Raw genomic sequence first — 19,061 nt, forward strand, 5'->3', positions numbered from 1 at the left:
GGCGTGGGGGAGGATGCCTGAGGCCAGGACTGGGGGACCCTCAGGGACCATGTCCCACCTGGCAGACACACCCATCCCTGCCTGTCTTCAGCTGCCGGCCAGCCCGTAGCCAGTGCCCACTGTTTACCTGGGTGAGGGGAACCACAGGCCCTGCCCCACCCTCCCACGTGAGGCCAGTGGGGCTGGAGCCAGCTCTGGGACTACAAAAGGCTCCTGCACACTCAGAGCCCTCCTCAGAGGCTGCCCTGGGGACTTCTCCCCCCACACACCATGGGTGTCGGCCTGAGGAAGCTGGCCCTGCTCTGGGCCCTGGGCCTCACTCTGGCCTGTGCCCAGCACACAGGTAAGGCTCGTGCTGGCTTTCCCAGGCTGGCCCTGACCATGGCCTGGGACCCCTGTGGCCCCCCCAAATCCTAGGGTGGCCCTGGCCCCCGGCGGGCAGCAGACGGCTCTGAGGCCTTGTCCTGGGCTCTGGTCAAGCTGAGTGCATCCGTGAGCAGCTCTTCCAGATTGTGGGGTTGGGGAGGGGTTCTTGGGGGCTGCGGGATCCATGTGGGGGTTAGGGCTGGGAGCAGCCCAGCATCTATGAGCCTCTGGCGGCAGGATCTCATCCACACGTGCGTCTCTGCTGCTCTCTGCCCTCTGCCCCCTGCCAGGCCTGGTCTGAGCAGATTCTCGAACTCCTGGGCCAGCCTGGCAGAGCTGCCCACCTGCCTGGGACACCCCACCCCCACCCCATGCATCCCCGGTTCAGCAGCTCGCTTTCGCTGTCTGGTTCTCTATGGTGGGCTCAGTCCTGGGTGGAGGGTGTGATGAGGGCGGCTCACAGGCCCCACGGTCCTCGGAGGCCCCTTCCCAACTGGGCCTCACCTCCCTCTTCTGCTTCCCAGGGGATAGCAGGGCCCTGGATGGGTGAGGGGTGGCTCCCAGGCTCCTGGAACGGCAGCTTGGGGAACATGCTGTCTTAGCCAAGGTCCCCACTGCCCCAGGTGGCTCACACATCCTGCTCCCCAGTCCCCCGCTGCCGCCAGACAGTCCCAGAACTGGGAAACTCTCCCTCGAGTGCTCCGGGCAAGGCTGCCCCACCGGATGTTCCCTGGACACATGGCGAGGATGAGTCCAGGTTGTCCTGGGTGATCTGAGAAATGGGGCCAGAACACCAGTGAGTGAAGCTGTGCTCCCTGGGTCAGCCCCCCATCCAGAGGAGGGCTGGGCCTCCCCTTCTGGGTGGGGGGCTGGGCACCCTCCTGCAATGCCAGCTCTGTGCAGGATCATGGCAAGCCTGTGTCTGGTGGCATTCTGCACCTTTGGAACGGCCTCTGAGGACCCCAGAAATGAGGTTCTTGGGGTGGCCTCTGGGCCGACACTGCCTGTCCCTGGCCTCCACGGCATGGGGCCCCTACCTGTGCAGTGGCCCTGAGCACCCCACGTTGGGAGCAGCTCTGTCCCCACACTTGGTGCCAGATCCCCAAAAGGCTCTGAATTTTCCTCCAGAGCTCTGGTTGCCTTTGGACCAGCTGCAGCAGACTCGCGACTTTACTGTCTGCTCCCTCGGTAGATGGGATGCTCCCGGACGGGGGCTGCCTGCCTGTCCCCCTAGGTCCTGAGCAGGGGACCCGCGGCTGGGCCCTGGTGGACACTCGGTGGGCATGAATGAACAGTGAATGAAGGAATGGCCCCTGGAGAGACCAGCCGGGGGCACCCCCACATGCTCATGGGGCCGGGGACACCCCCACAGGCTCATGGGGCCACCTGAGGGGGAGGTCAAGGGAGTGGTGGCCCAGCCGTGGGCCCGGGTGACCTCCGAGGCTCAGCAGCTTGGAAGAGGTCCTCCCAGCGTCCCCGTCCGCACAGAGGACTCCACCATCCGGACCTTCCGCCCCTCCCTCTGTGCATCCTCTGAGGGGACGTGCCTGTCCTTCGGCCGGCTCAGGCCCAGCGCCCTCTCCTCTTCCCAAAGGCCACGCCCGGGACAGCGCTGCAGAGCTCGGCTATGCGTACCCGGACCTCCCTCCTGCCCCCCAGGGGCCTGGCGGTGAGTGGACCCCCCACCTGTCAGAGCCCCCCCACTGCCCCAGCAGTCAAAGAGCCCTTGAGGGGCCATGGGCCACTCACCTTGGGCCCTGCAGGCTGCTTGCCATCCCCATCTGGCGTGGCTGAGACAGGGTGACAGGCTGGCTGGGGGCTCACAGAATGTCCCTTTCTCCCTGAAGTTAACACCTGATACTCCAGGGGTGGCAGGACGGGTGAGGGTCAGCCCCCAGCGCGGCCAGACGCCCCAGAGCAAGGGGAGGCTCGGGGACAGGCCCAGCCACCTCAGTTTGCATGTCCCCGAAAGGGGCTCCCAGGGAGGCGCACCTGTGCCTGACGTCAGCACCCAAGGGATTGTCCGTAGCTGCTGATGTGTTTGTTTGGTGTTTTAATCGGGGTATAGTTTTACAATGTTGTGTTAGTTTCCACTGTACAGCAAAGTGGAGTTCCCTGTGCTATCCAGCAGGTTCTCAGTTGTTACCTATTTTATACATATTAGTGTATATATGTTAATCCCCATCCCCCAATTCATCCCACCCCCCTTTCCCTGCTTGGTGTCCATACATTTGCTCTCTACGTCTGTGCCTCTATTTCTGCCTTGCAAACCGGTGCATCTGTACCATTTTTCTAGATTCCATGAATATGCGTTAATATACGATATTTGGTTTTCTCTTTCTGACTTACTTCACTCTGCATGACAGTCTCCAGGTATCGATTCAGGCATTTTTGAGATTCCGGGAGCAAGGAAGCCCCGGTGCAAACAGCATTCTGGGCCATGGGGTGTGAGAGCTGGGGCCCCTGGGATGCTCTGCTCTCAGCCCACAGTGGTCCCCGCTGGCCTTGGTGTTCACACCAGCCGGGAGGCCATATACACGGCAGAACCCAGAGCCGGATCTGGAGTCTGCCAGATGCGAGCAGTCACGGAGCCGCCAAAGCCTCTCGTGGGGGCTGAGCTGTGCCTGGGTGGTGGGGATGAGGGCTGTGCATCACCCGCTCTGTTTCCACAGGCAATTCCCTCCGCGGGGTGACCATCCACCCGCCTCTGAGGAGCACCCCCCTGGTGCGAGGTGAGAGCCCGAGAGGCCAGGCGGGGGGCCGTGTTGGCCGAGCTCTGCCTCGTCACACCTGGGGGGGGGGGCGGGCAGGGGGACCGCAGCTTCCCAGGTGGCTGAGGGCCCAGGTTTCGGGCCGTCTGGGTGTCCCAGACTCGGCGCCCTCGGAAAGGCCCTGCTCTGTTCGGCCCACAGCCCTGAACGCGGCGCACCGCGGGCGGGTGTGCAGCACGTGGGGCGACTTCCACTACAAGACCTTCGACGGCGACGTCTTCCGCTTCCCCGGGCTGTGCAACTACGTCTTCTCTGCGCACTGCGGTGCCGCCTACGAGGACTTCAACCTCCAGCTCCGCCGCGGCCCAGGCCCCAATGCCACCGCGCCCAGCAGGGTCACCATGAAGCTTGATGGCATGGTCGTCGAGCTGACCAAGGGCTCCGTCCTGGTCAACGGCCGCCCGTGAGTCTGGGCCCTGGACGGCGAGGATGCTTCTGGGCCGTCGGGGGAGGGAAGTGCAGTTGTCCCAAGAGTGGGGCCCGGTGCGGTGCCCCCCAGGCCTCCATGCTCGGCCCCCTGCCCCGCCCAGGGGCTCAGGCTCTCCCTCTGCCCTGGAAGCGGCCCCTTCCTCGTTCCCAGCTGGGCCCCTCCCTCCGCAGGATTCAGCTTCCCTTCAGCCGCTCCGGAGTCCTCATCGAGCAGCGCAGCAGCGACGTGAAGGTGGCGGCCAGGCTGGGCCTGGTCTTCATGTGGAACCAGGATGACAGCCTCCTGGTGAGGCGGGGGGCCGGGCTCGGGGGACCAGGCACACGCCTCCAGGCTGACAGCCTCCCCAGGGAGGGAGGAAGGTGCTCTGGGCGAAGGAGGGTGGGAAAGCCAGATGCCCCCGGCCCCGGGGCAGTGAGAATGGGGGCCCCAGGGTCCACACCCCTGATGGAGACCCTGCGTGCGGGGGCAGCTTCCTCCAGGACAGACCCCCTGCTCCGGGTCCCAGCCGCGTGGAGCAAATGGGGAGGGTCCTCTGTGAGGAGGCCCAGCTGCTCCCACCTGGGGAGCCTCGTCTGTCCTTCTGGTCCGGGGCTGTCCCTGGCACGGCTGGAGTCTGATGTGTCCTCTCATTACAGCTGGAGCTGGACGCCAAGTACGCCAACCAAACCTGCGGGCTCTGCGGAGACTTCAATGGTGTCCCCGTCTTCAACGAGTTCTTCTCCCACAGTAAGCCCTGGGGCGCAAGGCCCCCTCCCTGCCGCCTGCTCCAGCTCTGTGCTCCCTGGAAGCCTGCCTTCCAGGGTCCCAAATCAGAGGTCTCAGTCTTAACACACGTGCACGCAGACCCACACACTCGAGGTCCAGCATGCACGTGCACCTACACCACACACATGTGCACAGACTCCGGCACGCCCCAGCACACACAGACGCAAGGCGTGCCCTCACGTGCACTCACCCCCACCCCATCCCACCCAGCACACGCTCTTGGAGGGGCAGCCCCCACTGAGCCCTCCTGTTCTCAGAGCCCATCGCACACCCTCCTCTGAAATCGAAGACCTGCCTCCATCCAGACCCTGTCTCTGCTCCTTGGTCCTTGAGACTTTGCCAAGCAGTGGCCTTTTATGTGACCCACACCCGCTGCAGCCCCGATCCCAGGGTCCCCACTGTCAGGCCCATGAAGCCCCACCAAGAGCCCATACGTAAGGGACTCCCTCAGGGGAAGCCTGCCCGAGTGCCCAGCAGTGGCCGGCAGGGGCCCAGGGTCACTCTCCAGCCCTGGGCCAGCGGAGCGTCAGTTAACGGACCTCAACCCGCTACCCTGCAGCCCCGAATGCCCGGGAGTTCCTCATTTCATCTCCAGACTCCCCGAAAGTCCTGTGTAGCCGCCGCTGAAACTGGCGGTGTGGTAGGAGAAGGCAGGCGGAGCCCGGTCCCCCCGAGCGAGGGGCGCTGGGAGCCTGCAAAGAGCCCGGTGTTGTGCTTCTGGCAGACATCAAGCTGACCGCCACAGAGTTTGGGAATCTGCAGAAGATGGACGGCCCCACGGAGCAGTGTCAGGACCCTGCCCCTGAGCCCCCCATGAACTGCTTGACCGGTTTGGTAAGTCCCAGAGTGAACGGGGGTGGCGTCCTGCTCCCACGGCCCTGGGGACAAGCCGAGGAGGGAGCCATGAGCCAGGGGATGTTCCAGAACCTGGACTGAGTGCCCCGGCTTTGCCCCAGGGCATCTGCGAGGAGATGCTGAGCAGCCAGCCGTTCTCGGACTGTGCCGCCCTGGTGGACGCCAGCAGCTACCTGGAGGCCTGCCGGCAAGATCTCTGCCACTGTGACCAGGCCAACCTCACCAGCTGCCTCTGTCACACCCTTGCCGAGTACTCCCGCCAGTGTACCCACGCCGGGGGGCTGCCCCTGGACTGGCGGGGCCCCCAGCTCTGCCGTGAGTGCCCTGAGTGGCCCCGGCCCTACCATGCTGTCCCTTCTCGGGCCGGAGGCAGGGGCAGGGCGTGACATGGGCCTCGTCCTCCTCCCTGCAGCCCAGACGTGCTCCCTCAACATGCAGTACCGCGAGTGTGGGTCGCCCTGCACGGACACCTGCTCCAACCTGGAGCACTCCCAGCTCTGTGAGGACCACTGCATCGCGGGCTGCTTCTGCCCCGAGGGTGAGTTGGAGCCCCACCCCCTCTGGCCTCCCAGAATCACACAGATGCATTGTGGGCGCTCAGGAAGGAAGACCCCTCTGACGTGGCCCGAGGTGTCCCTGGACCCCTGGGTCTGAGGAACCCTCCAGGGCAGGGCCACTGTGGGCAGAGGGCCTGTCCCCTCCACTCACCCACATGGCAGACACGGTCCGGCACCTGCCAAGTGGCCTGCCTGCCTCTGCAGGGACGGTGCTGGATGACATCAGCCACACTGGCTGCATCCCAGTGCCCCAGTGCTCCTGTGTGTACAACGGGGCCACCTACACTCCAGGGACCGGCTACTCCACAGACTGCACCAACTGGTAGGACCCTGGGTCCCTGTCTTCCCTCCCCCTGGAGTTGCCCAGGGACGGCCCCTGCCCTCTGGTACCCCTAGATGCGCCCGGGCCAGCCCCTCTGGGGGCTGTGGCCCTGGTGCTGCTCATCCCCTCCCACGTGGGTCCCCGGGCAGAGGCCAGTGGCTCTCTGGGCAGGCGCTGATGGGCTCCAGTCTATGTGGTGATGCAGGCAGGCCTGGGCAAGTCTACCTGCCATCTTGCGGGGGGCGGGCTGCTCCTGGGGGTCAGCACCCACGTGGTCGCTCCCTGCTCTCAGCACCTGCTCTGGAGGCCGGTGGAGATGCCAGGAGGTGCAGTGCCCGGGCACCTGCTCGGTGTTGGGTGGTGCCCACTTCTCCACGTTCGACGAGAGGCAGTACACGGTACACGGGGACTGCAGCTACGTGCTGGCCAAGGTACATGGCCCCAAGGTCCTTCCCGGACAGAGCAGCTTTCAGGCCGTGGGTCCACGTGTCCTTCCCCAGCCTGGGCTTCATGGAGGTGCTGCATTTGGGGCCACCTTGGGATCCCCGATGCCGAGTCCTCCAGGAAACCACCCCAGCTCTGGGCGGGTGGACGGGTGGTGGGGAGGGGAGGATGAGGCGGGCCGGGGCCCACTGAGCTTTGTGTGAGGACCTGTGTTTCCAGCCCTGTGACAGCAATGCCTTCACTGTGCTGGCCGAGCTGCGCAGGTGTGGACTGACCAACAGTGAGACCTGCCTGAAGAGCCTGACGCTGATTCTGGGTGGGGGGCACATGGTGAGTGCAGACCCTGGGGTTGGGGGTGTCCTTCACGGCAAGTGACCTCTGCCCAAGCCCTTGATGCCACATGGGCAGCAGGTGGCCCAGGCATGGCCCGAGGACCCTCCCACTGACTCCCTGCTTCCACCTCTTGTGGCTCTTTTGAGTGACCGTCCCCAAAGTGAACAGCTCAGGGACTGGCACGGGGCCTCCACACCTCCCCCATGAGGCCAGGAAGCTTCTCTGCCGAAGTCGACTTTTTTACTTTAGTAAATCTCTTTGGTTTTCATGTCGCCAAAAAAAGGTCGGGTCCTCGCGGAAAGCTTAGCGGAGCAGGCTGAGCCTGGGGGATGGGAGGCCAGGTCATCAGCCCTCCTCTGCCCTGGGGAGGCCATCTTGAGCCCTGTCGTGTGCTTCTCCAGGTCTCCGTGGTAAAGGCCAGCGGGGAGGTGTTTGTGAACCAGATCTACACCCAGCTGCCCCTCTCGGCAGGTGAGGGCGCCTGCCCTGCCCCGCCCCCTGACAGCCCCACCCCTCGCGCTCACTGAGACCTGGTCCCCTGTGTCTGCAGCCAACGTCACGCTCTTCAGACCTTCCACCTTCTTCATCATCGCCCAGACCCAGCTGGGCCTGCAGCTGGACATCCAGCTGGTGCCCGTCATGCAGGTGTTTGTGAGGCTGGCGCCCCAGCTCCAGGGGCAGACCTGCGGTAAGAGGGTCACCACCCAGCACCTGAGCCCACCCTCCGCAGCCCAGCACACAGGGACCTCATGCCACCCCCGCCCCCAGGCCTGTGCGGGAACTTCAACCAGAACCAGGCCGACGACTTCCGGACCATCAGCGGCGTGGTGGAGGGCACAGCTGCCGCCTTCGCCAACACCTGGAAGACCCAGGCCGCCTGCCCCAACATCAAGAACAGCTTGGAGGACCCCTGCTCCCTCAGCGTGGAGAACGGTATGTGTGTCCAGCAGCCCCGCAGGCCAACCTGGTGCCGGGGCCCCTGGGCCAGAGGTCTGAGCATGGGCTCCTTGGGGGCCCGGCCTGAAGGGGGAGTCAGGTGGTAGGTGAACAGGCAGACTCAACATGCGTCGTTCTGGCCGGGTGAGCCCCGGGAGGAGAGGATCAGGGTGCTGGGGGGAGGGGAGGCCCACCCTCCTTGCCTGCTCTCCTGGGGGGACCGGGCTGGGGGGCGCTCGGGAAGCAGCCTAGGTCTGCTCACACCTGGCCCTCCTTCATACGGAGCATGAGGGCTTCCGGCTAAAAGGAAAGCTGCTCATCTCCATGTAGCTCCCACCTGACGTGACCGTCCAGCCTCGCTGACGGCCCCCACTCCCCGTCCACAGAGAAATACGCTCAGCACTGGTGCTCGCGGCTGACAGACCCCCACGGCCCCTTCACCCGCTGTCACGCTGCTGTGAACCCCAGCACCTACTACTCGGTAATGCCACCCACCTGCCTCTGCCCTTGGACCACTCGGCCACCCTCAGGGTCCCAAGGGCCGTGGCAGCAGCGTCTGGGCCCAGCCAGTCTCTCAGCCTCCAGTTTCTCCCGCCCCCATTCACTCACTCATTCACGCATTCACTCATTCATTAACTCATTCATTCACTCACCCATTCACACACTCACTCATTCATCCACTCATTCATTCACTCATTCATCACTCACTCATTCATTCACTCACTCATTCACTCACTCACTCTTTCATCCACTCATTCATTCATCACTCACTCACTCACCCACCTGCTGCGGTTCTGAGTCCGTCCTGTCCTCCTGCTCCATGCTAGGCACAGGGCCTACACCCAGGGAGTGAGTGGCCCGCTGGCCCCAGGGCGCAAATGAGAAACTGGCGTCTAAGGCTGACTACACAGGGCTGGGCCGCTGGGTCACAGAGATGAGGGGCTGTGGTCCTTCCAGCACCCCTGCCCCCCAGCAGGGGCGTGACTGCAAGATGCTCTGTGCACGTTAGTGGGACCCCCGTGAGGCTCGGGGAGGGGTTCTGGGGAGGCAGGGGCTCCGGCAGCAGCATGGGGGAAGCTCACCGTGTGTGGCCTGGGGTCTCTGATGTCCCAATGCCCCCCCAGAACTGCATGTTTGACACGTGCAACTGTGAGAAGAGCGAGGACTGCATGTGCGCGGCCCTGTCCTCCTACGTGCGGGCCTGCGCCGCCCGGGGTGTGCTGCTCGGCGGCTGGCGGGACGGCGTGTGCAGTGAGTGTCCCAGGGTGGATGTCCCATGGCCCCCGTCCCCCAGCCAGCCAGGCTCAGAGGCCAAGGAGCGCCCAGGCCAGTGCCCCGGGACCCCATCAAGGACGAAGGGCCTGGCGGGAACAGGGAAGCCAGGGGGGCCAGCCCTGTCCTGAGTGCTACCCCCTCCTGGCATCCTGCAGCAAAGCCCATGACCACCTGCCCCCAGTCGCTGACCTACCTCTACAACATCAGCACCTGCCAGCCCACCTGCCGGGCCCGGAGTGACGCGGACGTCACCTGTAGCATCAGCTTCGTCCCAGTGGACGGCTGCACCTGCCCTGACGGCACCTTCCTGGATGATATGGGCAAGTGTGTGCCGGCCACCAGCTGCCCCTGCTACCATGGGGGCTCCTTGGTCCCCGATGGGGAGTCGACGCACGAGCAGGGGGTCATCTGGTAAGAGCCCCTGCTGAGTGGGTGGGGTGGGCGAGGCTGGGGAGCCCTCTGACCACTCTCTCCTTGCAGCACCTGCACCCAGGGCACACTGACCTGCATCGGAGGCCATGCCCCAGCTCCAGGTGAGCCCGGAGTGGGGGAGGGAGAGGGAGGGGGCCCTCGGTTATCTCTGCCTAAAGTATGGGGTTAAATGCCCACAAGTCAGCGAGGCTGGTGGGTGCCAATCAGCGTCTCTGGGCTCAGCAGCGTGGGCACCCTGCCTGCGCACTCACACACTCACCCTGGGGCGGCCAAACTCTGCCGTCGGGAAACACGTCCCTCAAGCGAGCCTGGCAGGTGGCGTCAGGGTACACTGAATGGCCCCACCCTCCCCAGTCTGTACCCCACCCATGGTCTACTTCGACTGCCGCAATACCACGCCTGGGGCCGCTGGGGCTGGCTGTCAGAAGAGCTGCCACACCCTGGACATGGACTGTGTAAGTGTCCCCAGCGACCCCCCTCCAACAACCCCACACCTCCTCGGCCCTCATGGGCACCTGTGGAGAAGCCCACTCACTGGCCCCAGGGGACCCCTGCCCGCAGGCTGCTGGTCTTCTATCCCTGTGGCCCTGCTGCAGGCCCTGGGGGTACACTAAGCTGTGTCTGCTCCCCTGCCTCCATAGTACAGCTCCCAGTGTGTGCCTGGCTGTGTGTGTCCCCACGGGCTGGTGGCCACTGGTGACGGCGGCTGCATCCCTGTGTCCGACTGCCCTTGTGTGCACAACGAGGCCAGCTACAAGCCGGGCCAGAGCATCCGGGTGGGCTGCAACACCTGGTATGTGGGGGGCTCGGACCCCACCTGGGGGAGGGTTCCCTGCAGCGGGAGGGGCAGCCCAGCCGGCAAGTCCTGCCCCCACCCAGGCAGGCAGCTGGGCCTCTAGGAGGGAGGCTTGGGCCTGACGCTTGCCGCCCCTGCCCCAGCACCTGTAAGAGCAGGACGTGGCAGTGCACAGACAAGCCCTGCCCGGCCACCTGCGCGGTGTATGGCGACGGCCACTACCTCACCTTCGACGGGCAGCGCTACAGCTTCAGCGGGGACTGCGAGTACACACTGCTTCAGGTATGTGGCTGCCGAGCTCTCCCGCCGTCCCGCAGGCCTGCTGTGCTGCCCCGGGGTGCACGCTCAGTCCCATCCTGGCCTCCCCCAGGACCACTGTGGGGGGAATGGCAGCGCCCAGGACAGCTTCCGTGTCATCACCGAGAACGTCCCCTGTGTCACCACCGGGACCACCTGCTCCAAGGCCATCAAGATCTTCCTGGGGGTGAGCAGTGGGCGGGGGGCTTGGTGGGGAGCCCCCAGGAAGGCCGCGCTCCCATGGCCGAGCCGGGACAGGGGTCGCAGGGCCATGGACCCGTTCGACAGGTAGCTGGGGTCCTCACCCAGACACTCACTGGCCCTGCCCCACGCAGAGCTACGAGCTGAAGCTGAGTGACGGGAATGTGGAGGTGATCGAGAAGGAACGGGGGCAGGTGCCCCCCTTCTCCATCCGCCAGATGGGCATCTACCTGGTGGTAGACACGGATGTCAGCCTGGTGGTGCTGTGGGACAAGCGGACCAGCATCTCCCTCAGACTCAGCCCCGAGTTCAAGGTGAGGCCCTGCCCAGGAAGGACGCTGCCCTCACCCCAGACCAAGGGCCGGCCGGAGACAGGGATGCGGGTAGGGGAGAGACAGAGAGAGATTGAGAGACACAGAGACAGCGTGAGAGACACACAGAGAGATAGAAAAACAGAGAGATATAGAGAGACAGAGAGACAAACAGAGAGAAACAGAGAGGCAGAGAGATAGAGAGGAGGTGACAGTAGGAGACCCTCGGCCGTGTCCAGGTCCTGCAGCTGCTGGAAGAAATGATCCCTGACTGGTGGCCCTTCTCTCGCAGTCTGGACACTAAGTCCAACCAGGTGCCCCAGGGCCACGTTCCCTCCAGAGGCTGGAGGGGAGGATCCTTCCCGCCTCCTCCAGCTTCCGTGGCCCCAGGCGCCCCATCAGCCCAACCTCTGCCTACGACGTCCCTTTACTGTCTTCACTCTGTGTGTGTCCCTCGTCCTGTAAGGACACCGGCCACTGGATCAGCCACCCCAGTCCAGGATGCCCTCATCCTAACTTGATCGCATCCACAGAGACCCTGCTTCCACTTCGGGCCACACTCGTGGGTCCCGGGTCAGGACCTGAGCCTGTGCCGTCTCTGCGTCTGTCCATCTGCAGGGGAGGGTCTGCGGGCTGTGCGGGAACTTTGACGACAACGCCCTCAATGACTTCACCACGCGGAGCCAGTCCGTGGTGGGCGACGTGCTGGAGTTCGGCAACAGCTGGAAATTCTCCCCATCCTGCCCGGACGCCCAGGCCCCCAAGGACCCCTGCACTGCCAACCCGTACCGCAAGTCCTGGGCCCAGAAGCAGTGCAGCATCATCAACAGCGTCACCTTCAGTGCCTGCCACGCCCACGTACGCAGGGTGTTCCTCCAGGCACCTGGGGACAAGGGACAGAAATGGGAGCAGTGGCTCTTTGCCACCCTCTAGGGCCAGCTGTGGCCATGAGGACCCAGCTCGTGGGACAATGAGCTCCAGGGGAAACCGGCCCAGGCCGACACCAAGCTGCATTGATTCCCCGGAGCCCACAGGGATGGTGGGTCCCCCGGCGTCTGAAGCCTCTCTCTCCCGTAGGTGGAGTCGGCCAGGTACTACGAGGCTTGCGTGAGCGACGCGTGCGCCTGCCACTCGGGGGGCGACTGCGAGTGTTTCTGCACGGCCGTGGCCGCCTATGCCCATGCCTGCCACGAAGTGGGCGTGTGCGTATCCTGGCGGACCCCGGACATCTGCCGTGAGTGCCCACGGATGTGTCCGTCAGGGTGGGGCGGAGACACTGGGAGTGACAAGAGTGGTATTGAACGTGTGAGGGGAGGAAGGGCTTGAAGGGAATCAGCAGAGCGGCCCCCGTCCATGGAGCCTGGCTGCAGTGGGTGGGCGTCCCTGACAAGCTGGCCAGCTCCCCTCTCCACTGCCCCCTCTTGCCCCTGGGTATCCCAGGCCCATGTCCTCTGAGGCTGCGTCCGGGAGGCACAGAGGAGGGACGTGTCTTCAGAACAGCTCGCAGGACTTGGTCAAGGATCGGGGTACGGGGGATCCCCCCGGGGCTGTCCTTGCAAGGGCGGCACTCCAGCCGGGGCCCCCTGGGCCGAGCGCCTGGCCCTGAGCCCGCCCCCGTTGTCCGCAGCCTTCTTCTGCGACTACTACAACCCCCAGGGCCAGTGCGAATGGCACTATCAGCCCTGCGGGGTCCCCTGCCTGAGGACCTGCCGGAACCCCAGCGGCCGGTACCTGCACGACGTCCGCGGCCTGGAAGGTGCGCTGCTCCCCTGCTGGTCTGGGCGGGGCCGTGCTGGGCAGCCGGTGGTTGGGGCAGAGGTTTGTCCTGGGGATCCTGGGACCCTTGGCCAGGCTGGCCTGCTCCTGTCCCCTTGTGGTCCCTTTGCGGCCATAGCCTCAAGCTCCCCACGGCGTGGTGGGGTCCAGGGCTGGGGACTGAGTCGAGGCGGGGCTGAGGCAGTGGGCAGTTGGTGTGGCTGGGACTCAGGCCTCTCTGGTCCCCAGGCTGCTACCCCAAGTGCCCATCAGAGGCCCCCATCTTCGATGAGGACCAGATGCGATGTGTAGCTTCATGCCCAACCCCGACGTTCTGCCACGTCCAGGGCAGGTCCTACCGGCTGGGCTCCGCGGTGCCCTCGGAAAAGAACTGCCACTACTGGTGAGTCGCTTGGCGGGAGCCGCGAGGACCCTGGAGCACGTGGGGGATCCGCCCAGCCCTCCGCCACTGGGGAAAGGCCCCACCCGGCCACCGCCCAGCAGAGCCTCTCTCCTTCAGGGCCAGAGGGTCCCCCAGCCTGAGTTTTCTGTGGGGTCCAACAGGGAGCTTCCTTTATGCAGGATGAGGGTGGGGGTTCTGGGGGTGAAGGGAGGGGCCAGAGGGGAAGCTGAGCCATGATACAGCCCAAGGACCTCTGGGAAGACATCCTATTCCCACCCACTCCCTGAGGGAGTGGCCTTCAGAAGGTCCAGGGGGCTCAGTGGCCATGCTCGAACTGCCTTCTCTGGTCATTGATAGGAAGGGCTCCCTGAGAGGGCGTGACCTCTGGGGCTGAGGCGTGGCCCCCAGGGGCCCCAGTGGGGCTTCCCCTTCCTGCCTGCCCCTGGGTGAGTCTCCACCCCTAGACTCATCTCCCTTCTGTTGACAGCGTTTGCACTGAGAGCGGCGTGCAGTGCACCTACGACTCTGAGGGTGAGCGGTGGGCGGCCCTCCTTGTGCCCGGGGTCTCGGGTCCCTGCCTGCGCCCAGGCCCCCTAACCGCCTGGCTGCTGTCCTCCCCACAGCCTGTGTCTGCACCTACGATGGGAGGCGCTTCCGTCCCGGGGAAGTCATCTACCACACGACAGACGGCACGGGGGGCTGCATCTCCGCCCGCTGTGGGGCTAACGGCACCATCGAGAGGAGGGTCGAAGCCTGCGGCCCTACCCCCCGCACCCCCCAAACCACCTTCACCTTCTCTACACCCCTGACCGGTAAGGCAGACACGTGGGGTGCCGACCGGGCGGGGCCATCCCCCCACCCCTGGCCCTGAGAGGCAGGAAGGAGCCAGGACGGGAGAGGGCATGTCCCTGTGCCAGTCAGCCCGCAGGCAGGAAGGGCCAGCCACCTTGAGGCTGGCAGGACCCATGTCCCCAGTCATGCTCTCAGGGCTGAGGCACCCAGCACGGGGCAGGGGCTGTGAGCAAAGGTATCCCAGGTTAGTTCCTGGGGAGAGGACCACGGGAAGCCCAGCTGGGGAGTCCCTGCCTGGATCCACTGCTCTCTGATCGCCTTGCATCGCACCAGGGCCAGGCACCTCCGCATCCTAACCTCTTCTAAGGGTGACTTAGAGCCTTATTAGAGCTTCCCCCAAGGGTTAAGAGCCCCTATAACTCTGGCTTTAGATTCCGGGGAGCAGGCTTCCTTTACACAAGCTTAATTCACCCCTTGACTCAGCTGTGGTGAGCTTTACCCCTGCCAGGTTTGGGCATATCCCGGACTCTTGGTGGCTGCCCTCTCTCTCTCCCAAGTTCCCGTCGTGGGCAGAGAGAGACAGGCAGCTGACACTGACAGAGGGGGCGGGGGGGTGTCCTCGAGTGTGGGGAGCCCTGGCCCCTGACGCTCGCCCTTTCTCTCCTGCCCTCAGTCGTGAGCTCGACGCTTCCACCCGGCACACACCCCAGCCCTTCCGAAAGGACAGCCCACGCTCCGAGCTCGGCCCCGGCCACCACCCCGGGCACATCCCCTGGACCAACCCCGCCCACAGCCTCGGCCCCGCCCTCGTCCCGGCCCCGCTGTGGGGAGGCGTGCCAGTGGTCGCCATGGCTGGATGTCAGCCGTCCAGGATGGGGCACAGACAGCGGTGACTTCGACACGCTGGAGAACCTCCGTGCCTATGGGCACCGGGTGTGCCGAGCGCCGAGGGCGGTGGAGTGCCGAGCCGAGGGCGCCCCCGAGGTGCCGCTGGAAGTCCTGGGGCAGCGCGTGCAGTGCAGCCCGACGGTGGGGCTGACCTGCTACAACAGGGACCAGGCCTCTGGGCGCTGTTACAACTACCAGATCAGGGTCCTGTGCTGCTCCCCCCGGGCCTGCCCCACGAGCAGTACAGAGACCACCCCTCCCGCAACCTTCAGCACAACCGAAACTGGGCCCACGCCAGGAACCAGCGGGGTTGCATCTGTGCCGACAGGGAGGACAGGTTCCTCAGCCCCTGTCACCACACCTGGCCCAACCACTGCCTCTACGACGAACAGAACACCTGGCCCAGGTACCTCAACAACTGGGAAAATAACCCTCTCGACTCCCAGCCCAGCGCCAGTTTCCACCACAACCTCTGTGTCAACCATAACTCCAGGGCCCTCGAAGGGAACCTCATCTGAGCCAACCCAGGTCACCTGTTTACAGGAATCATGCACCTGGACCAGGTGGCTTGACAGCAGCTCCCCTGGGGCCGGGATGGACGGTGGAGACTTTGACAGTTTTCAGAACCTGAGATCCAAAGGTTATAAATTCTGTGCAAACCCCAAGAACGTGGAATGCCGGGCAGAAGCCTTTCCCAACATCACACTGCAGACACTGGGGCAGAACCTGATCTGTGACAAAAACGTGGGGCTGATTTGCTGGAACAAAGACCAGCTGCCCCCCATCTGCTACAACTACCAAATCCGGATCCTGTGCTGTGAGATGGTGGATGTTTGCACAACAAAGACCAGACCCCCTACCACACCTGGGCCCACACACACGACCACAGGTGAAACCAGCACTGCCTGGACCACTGCAACTTTCTCGTCTTCCACACAACACAGCGCTGCCAGCTCGGCATATGTGCCCCCCAAAACGAGGGTCACAACCAGAAAAACTGAGCAGTCCCCTCTGGGGACCACCTCTTGCCAGCCACAGTGCACATGGACCAAGTGGTTCGATGCGGACTTCCCATTTTCTGGGCCCCACGGAGGAGACTTTGAAACGTACAGCAACATCGTCAGAAGAGGAGAGAAGATCTGCCACCGACCCGAATACATCAGCGCCCTGGAGTGCCGAGCCGAGAACCACCCAGATGTCAGCATCCAGATGCTGGGCCAGGTGGTGCAGTGCAGCCTGGAAGTGGGCTTGGTGTGTCGGAACCGGGACCAGAAGGGCAAGTTCAGGATGTGCCTCAACTACGAGGTGCGTGTGCTGTGCTGTGAGCCCCAGAAAGGCTGCCCTGTCACACATGCCACAGTTCCCAGCACTTCAAGTGTGAGTGTCACCAGCCAGACAGGGACCACCTCCCATGAGGCCACATCCAGTGCAACCACTGTGCAGACAACCAGCCCAACCGCGGTTCCTATAACCAGCACAACCTCTGTGGAGACAACCATCACAACATCAGCTCCTACAAGCAGCACAACCTCTGTGCAGACAACCAGCCCAAGCACAGCTCTTACAATTAGCACCACTACTGTGGAGACAACCAGCCCAACCACAACTCCTACAACCAGCACCACCACTGTGGAGACAACCAGCCCAACCACAGTTCCTAGAACCAGCACCACCACTGTGGAGACAACCAGCCCAACCACAACTCCTACAACCAGCACCACCACTGTGGAGACAACCAGTCCAACCACAGTTCCTACAATCAGCACCACCACTGTGGAGACAACTGGCCCAACCAGAGCTCCTACAACCAGCACCACCACTGTGGAATCAACCAGCCCAACCACAGCTCCTACAATTAGCACCACCACTGTGGAGACAACCAGCCCAACCACAGCTCCTACAACCAGCACCACCACTGTGGAGACAACTAGCACAACCTCAGCTCCTACAAGCAGGACAACATCTGCGGAGACAACCACCTCAACTGCACCTCCTACAACCAGCAAAATCTCTGTGCAGACAACCAGCCCAAACTCTGTGCAGACAACCAGCCCAAGCACAGCTCTTACAATTAGCGCCACCACTGTGGAGACAACCAGTACAACCCCAGCTACTACAGCAAGCACCACCACTGTGGAGACAACCAGCCCCACCACAGCTCCTAGAACCAGCACCACCACTGTGGAGACAACCAGACCAACCACAGCTCCTAGAACCAGCACCACCACTGTGGAGACAACCAGACCAACCACAGCTCCTACAATTAGCACCACCACTGTGGAGACAACCAGCACAACATCAGCTGCTACAACCAGCACCATCACTGTGGAGACAACTAGCCCAACCACAGGTCCTACAATTAGCACTACCACTGTGGAGACAACCGGCCCAACCACAGCTCCTAGAACCAGCACCACCACTGTGGAGACAATGGGCCCAACCACAGATCCTAGAACCAGCACCACCACTGTGGAGACAACCAGCCCAACCACAGCTCCTAGAACCAGCAACACCACTGTGGAGACAACCAGCCCAACCACAGCTCCTACAATTAGTACTACCACTGTGGAGACAACCGGCCCAAACACAGCTCCTAGAACAAGCACCACCACTGTGGAGACAACCGGCCCATCCACAGCTCCTAGAACCAGCACCACCAATGTGGAGACAACCGGCCCATCCACAACTCCTAGAACCAGCACCACCAATGTGGAGACAACCAGCACAACATCAGCTGCTACAACCAGCACCACCACTGTGGAGACAACCAGCCCAACCACAGCTCCTACAATTAGCACTACCACTGTGGAGACAACCGGACCAACCACAGCTCCTAGAACCAGCACCACCACTGTGGAGACAACCAGCCCAACCACAGCTCCTACAATTAGCACCACGACTGTGGAGACAACCAGCACAACATCAGCTGCTACAACCAGCACCACCACTGTGGAGACAACCAGCACAACCACAGGTCCTAGAACCAGCACCACCACTGTGGAGACAACCGGCCCAACCACAGCTCCTACAATTAGTACTACCACTGTGGAGACAACCGGCCCAACCACAGCTCCTAGAACAAGCACCACCACTGTGGAGACAACCAGCACAACATCAGCTGCTACAACCAGCACCAGCACTGTGGAGACAACCAGCCCAACCACAGCTCCTACAATTAGTATTACCACTGTGGAGACAACCGGCCCAACCACAGCTCCTAGAACCAGCACCACCACTGTGGAGACAGCCGGCCCAACCACAGATCCTAGATCCAGCACCACCACTGTGGAGACAACCAGCCCAACCACAGCTCCTACAACCAGCACCACCACTGTGGAGACAACCGGCCCAACCACAGCTCCTACAATTAGTACTACCACTGTGGAGACAACTGGCCCAACCACAGCTCCTAGAACAAGCACCACCACTGTGGAGACAACCGGCCCATCCACAGTTCCTAGAACCAGCACCACCAATGTGGAGACAACCGGCCCATCCACAACTCCTAGAACCAGCACCACCACTGTGGAGACAACCAGCACAACATCAGCTGCTACAACCAGCACCACCACTGTGGAGACAACTAGCCCAACCACAGGTCCTACAATTAGCACTACCACTGTGGAGACAACCAGCCCAACCACAGCTCCTAGAACAAGCACCACCATTGTGGAGACAACCAGCCCATCCACAGCTCATAGAACAAGCACCACCACTGTGGAGACAACCGGCCCATCCACAGCTCCTAGAACCAGCACCACCAATGTGGAGACAACCGGCCCATCCACAACTCCTAGAACCAGCACCACCACTGTGGAGACAACCAGCACAACATCAGCTGCTACAACCAGCACCACCACTGTGGAGACAACCAGCCCAACCACAGCTCCTACAATTAGCACTACCACTGTGGAGACAACCGGACCAACCACAGCTCCTAGAACCAGCACCACCACTGTGGAGACAACCAGCCCAACCACAGCTCCTACAATTAGCACCACCACTGTGGAGACAACCAGCACAACATCAGCTGCTACAACCAGCACCACCACTGTGGAGACAACTAGCCCAACCACAGGTCCTACAATTAGCACTACCACTGTGGAGACAACGGGCCCAACCACAGCTCCTA

The 19,061-nt window shown here is 63.2% G+C and overlaps 1 protein-coding gene across 1 annotated transcript in view; it reads left to right on the forward strand.

Moving 5' to 3' along the window:
• Window positions 1–270: 270 nt before the first annotated feature.
• The window catches only part of MUC5AC (mucin 5AC, oligomeric mucus/gel-forming), a 31,589-nt gene continuing 12,798 nt past the window's right edge, over window positions 271–19,061 (forward strand). Inside the window, exons 1-33 of the mRNA XM_060103720.1 lie at window positions 271–343; window positions 1,961–2,035; window positions 3,039–3,098; window positions 3,279–3,540; window positions 3,738–3,852; window positions 4,203–4,293; window positions 5,057–5,166; window positions 5,289–5,502; window positions 5,600–5,725; window positions 5,949–6,066; window positions 6,359–6,497; window positions 6,730–6,840; window positions 7,245–7,314; window positions 7,394–7,531; window positions 7,612–7,776; window positions 8,166–8,260; window positions 8,904–9,030; window positions 9,210–9,465; window positions 9,535–9,587; window positions 9,841–9,941; window positions 10,128–10,279; window positions 10,426–10,564; window positions 10,653–10,766; window positions 10,915–11,094; window positions 11,710–11,949; window positions 12,169–12,325; window positions 12,719–12,847; window positions 13,096–13,249; window positions 13,737–13,780; window positions 13,873–14,061; window positions 14,715–16,306; window positions 17,597–17,903; window positions 18,864–18,982. Of these exons, the coding sequence (XP_059959703.1) occupies window positions 271–343; window positions 1,961–2,035; window positions 3,039–3,098; window positions 3,279–3,540; window positions 3,738–3,852; window positions 4,203–4,293; window positions 5,057–5,166; window positions 5,289–5,502; window positions 5,600–5,725; window positions 5,949–6,066; window positions 6,359–6,497; window positions 6,730–6,840; window positions 7,245–7,314; window positions 7,394–7,531; window positions 7,612–7,776; window positions 8,166–8,260; window positions 8,904–9,030; window positions 9,210–9,465; window positions 9,535–9,587; window positions 9,841–9,941; window positions 10,128–10,279; window positions 10,426–10,564; window positions 10,653–10,766; window positions 10,915–11,094; window positions 11,710–11,949; window positions 12,169–12,325; window positions 12,719–12,847; window positions 13,096–13,249; window positions 13,737–13,780; window positions 13,873–14,061; window positions 14,715–16,306; window positions 17,597–17,903; window positions 18,864–18,982 (6,015 nt within the window). The remainder of the gene's footprint in view (window positions 344–1,960; window positions 2,036–3,038; window positions 3,099–3,278; window positions 3,541–3,737; window positions 3,853–4,202; window positions 4,294–5,056; window positions 5,167–5,288; window positions 5,503–5,599; window positions 5,726–5,948; window positions 6,067–6,358; window positions 6,498–6,729; window positions 6,841–7,244; window positions 7,315–7,393; window positions 7,532–7,611; window positions 7,777–8,165; window positions 8,261–8,903; window positions 9,031–9,209; window positions 9,466–9,534; window positions 9,588–9,840; window positions 9,942–10,127; window positions 10,280–10,425; window positions 10,565–10,652; window positions 10,767–10,914; window positions 11,095–11,709; window positions 11,950–12,168; window positions 12,326–12,718; window positions 12,848–13,095; window positions 13,250–13,736; window positions 13,781–13,872; window positions 14,062–14,714; window positions 16,307–17,596; window positions 17,904–18,863; window positions 18,983–19,061) is intronic.

This window comes from Mesoplodon densirostris, chromosome 7, assembly GCF_025265405.1.
Source record: "Mesoplodon densirostris isolate mMesDen1 chromosome 7, mMesDen1 primary haplotype, whole genome shotgun sequence".
NCBI lineage: Eukaryota > Metazoa > Chordata > Mammalia > Artiodactyla > Ziphiidae > Mesoplodon > Mesoplodon densirostris.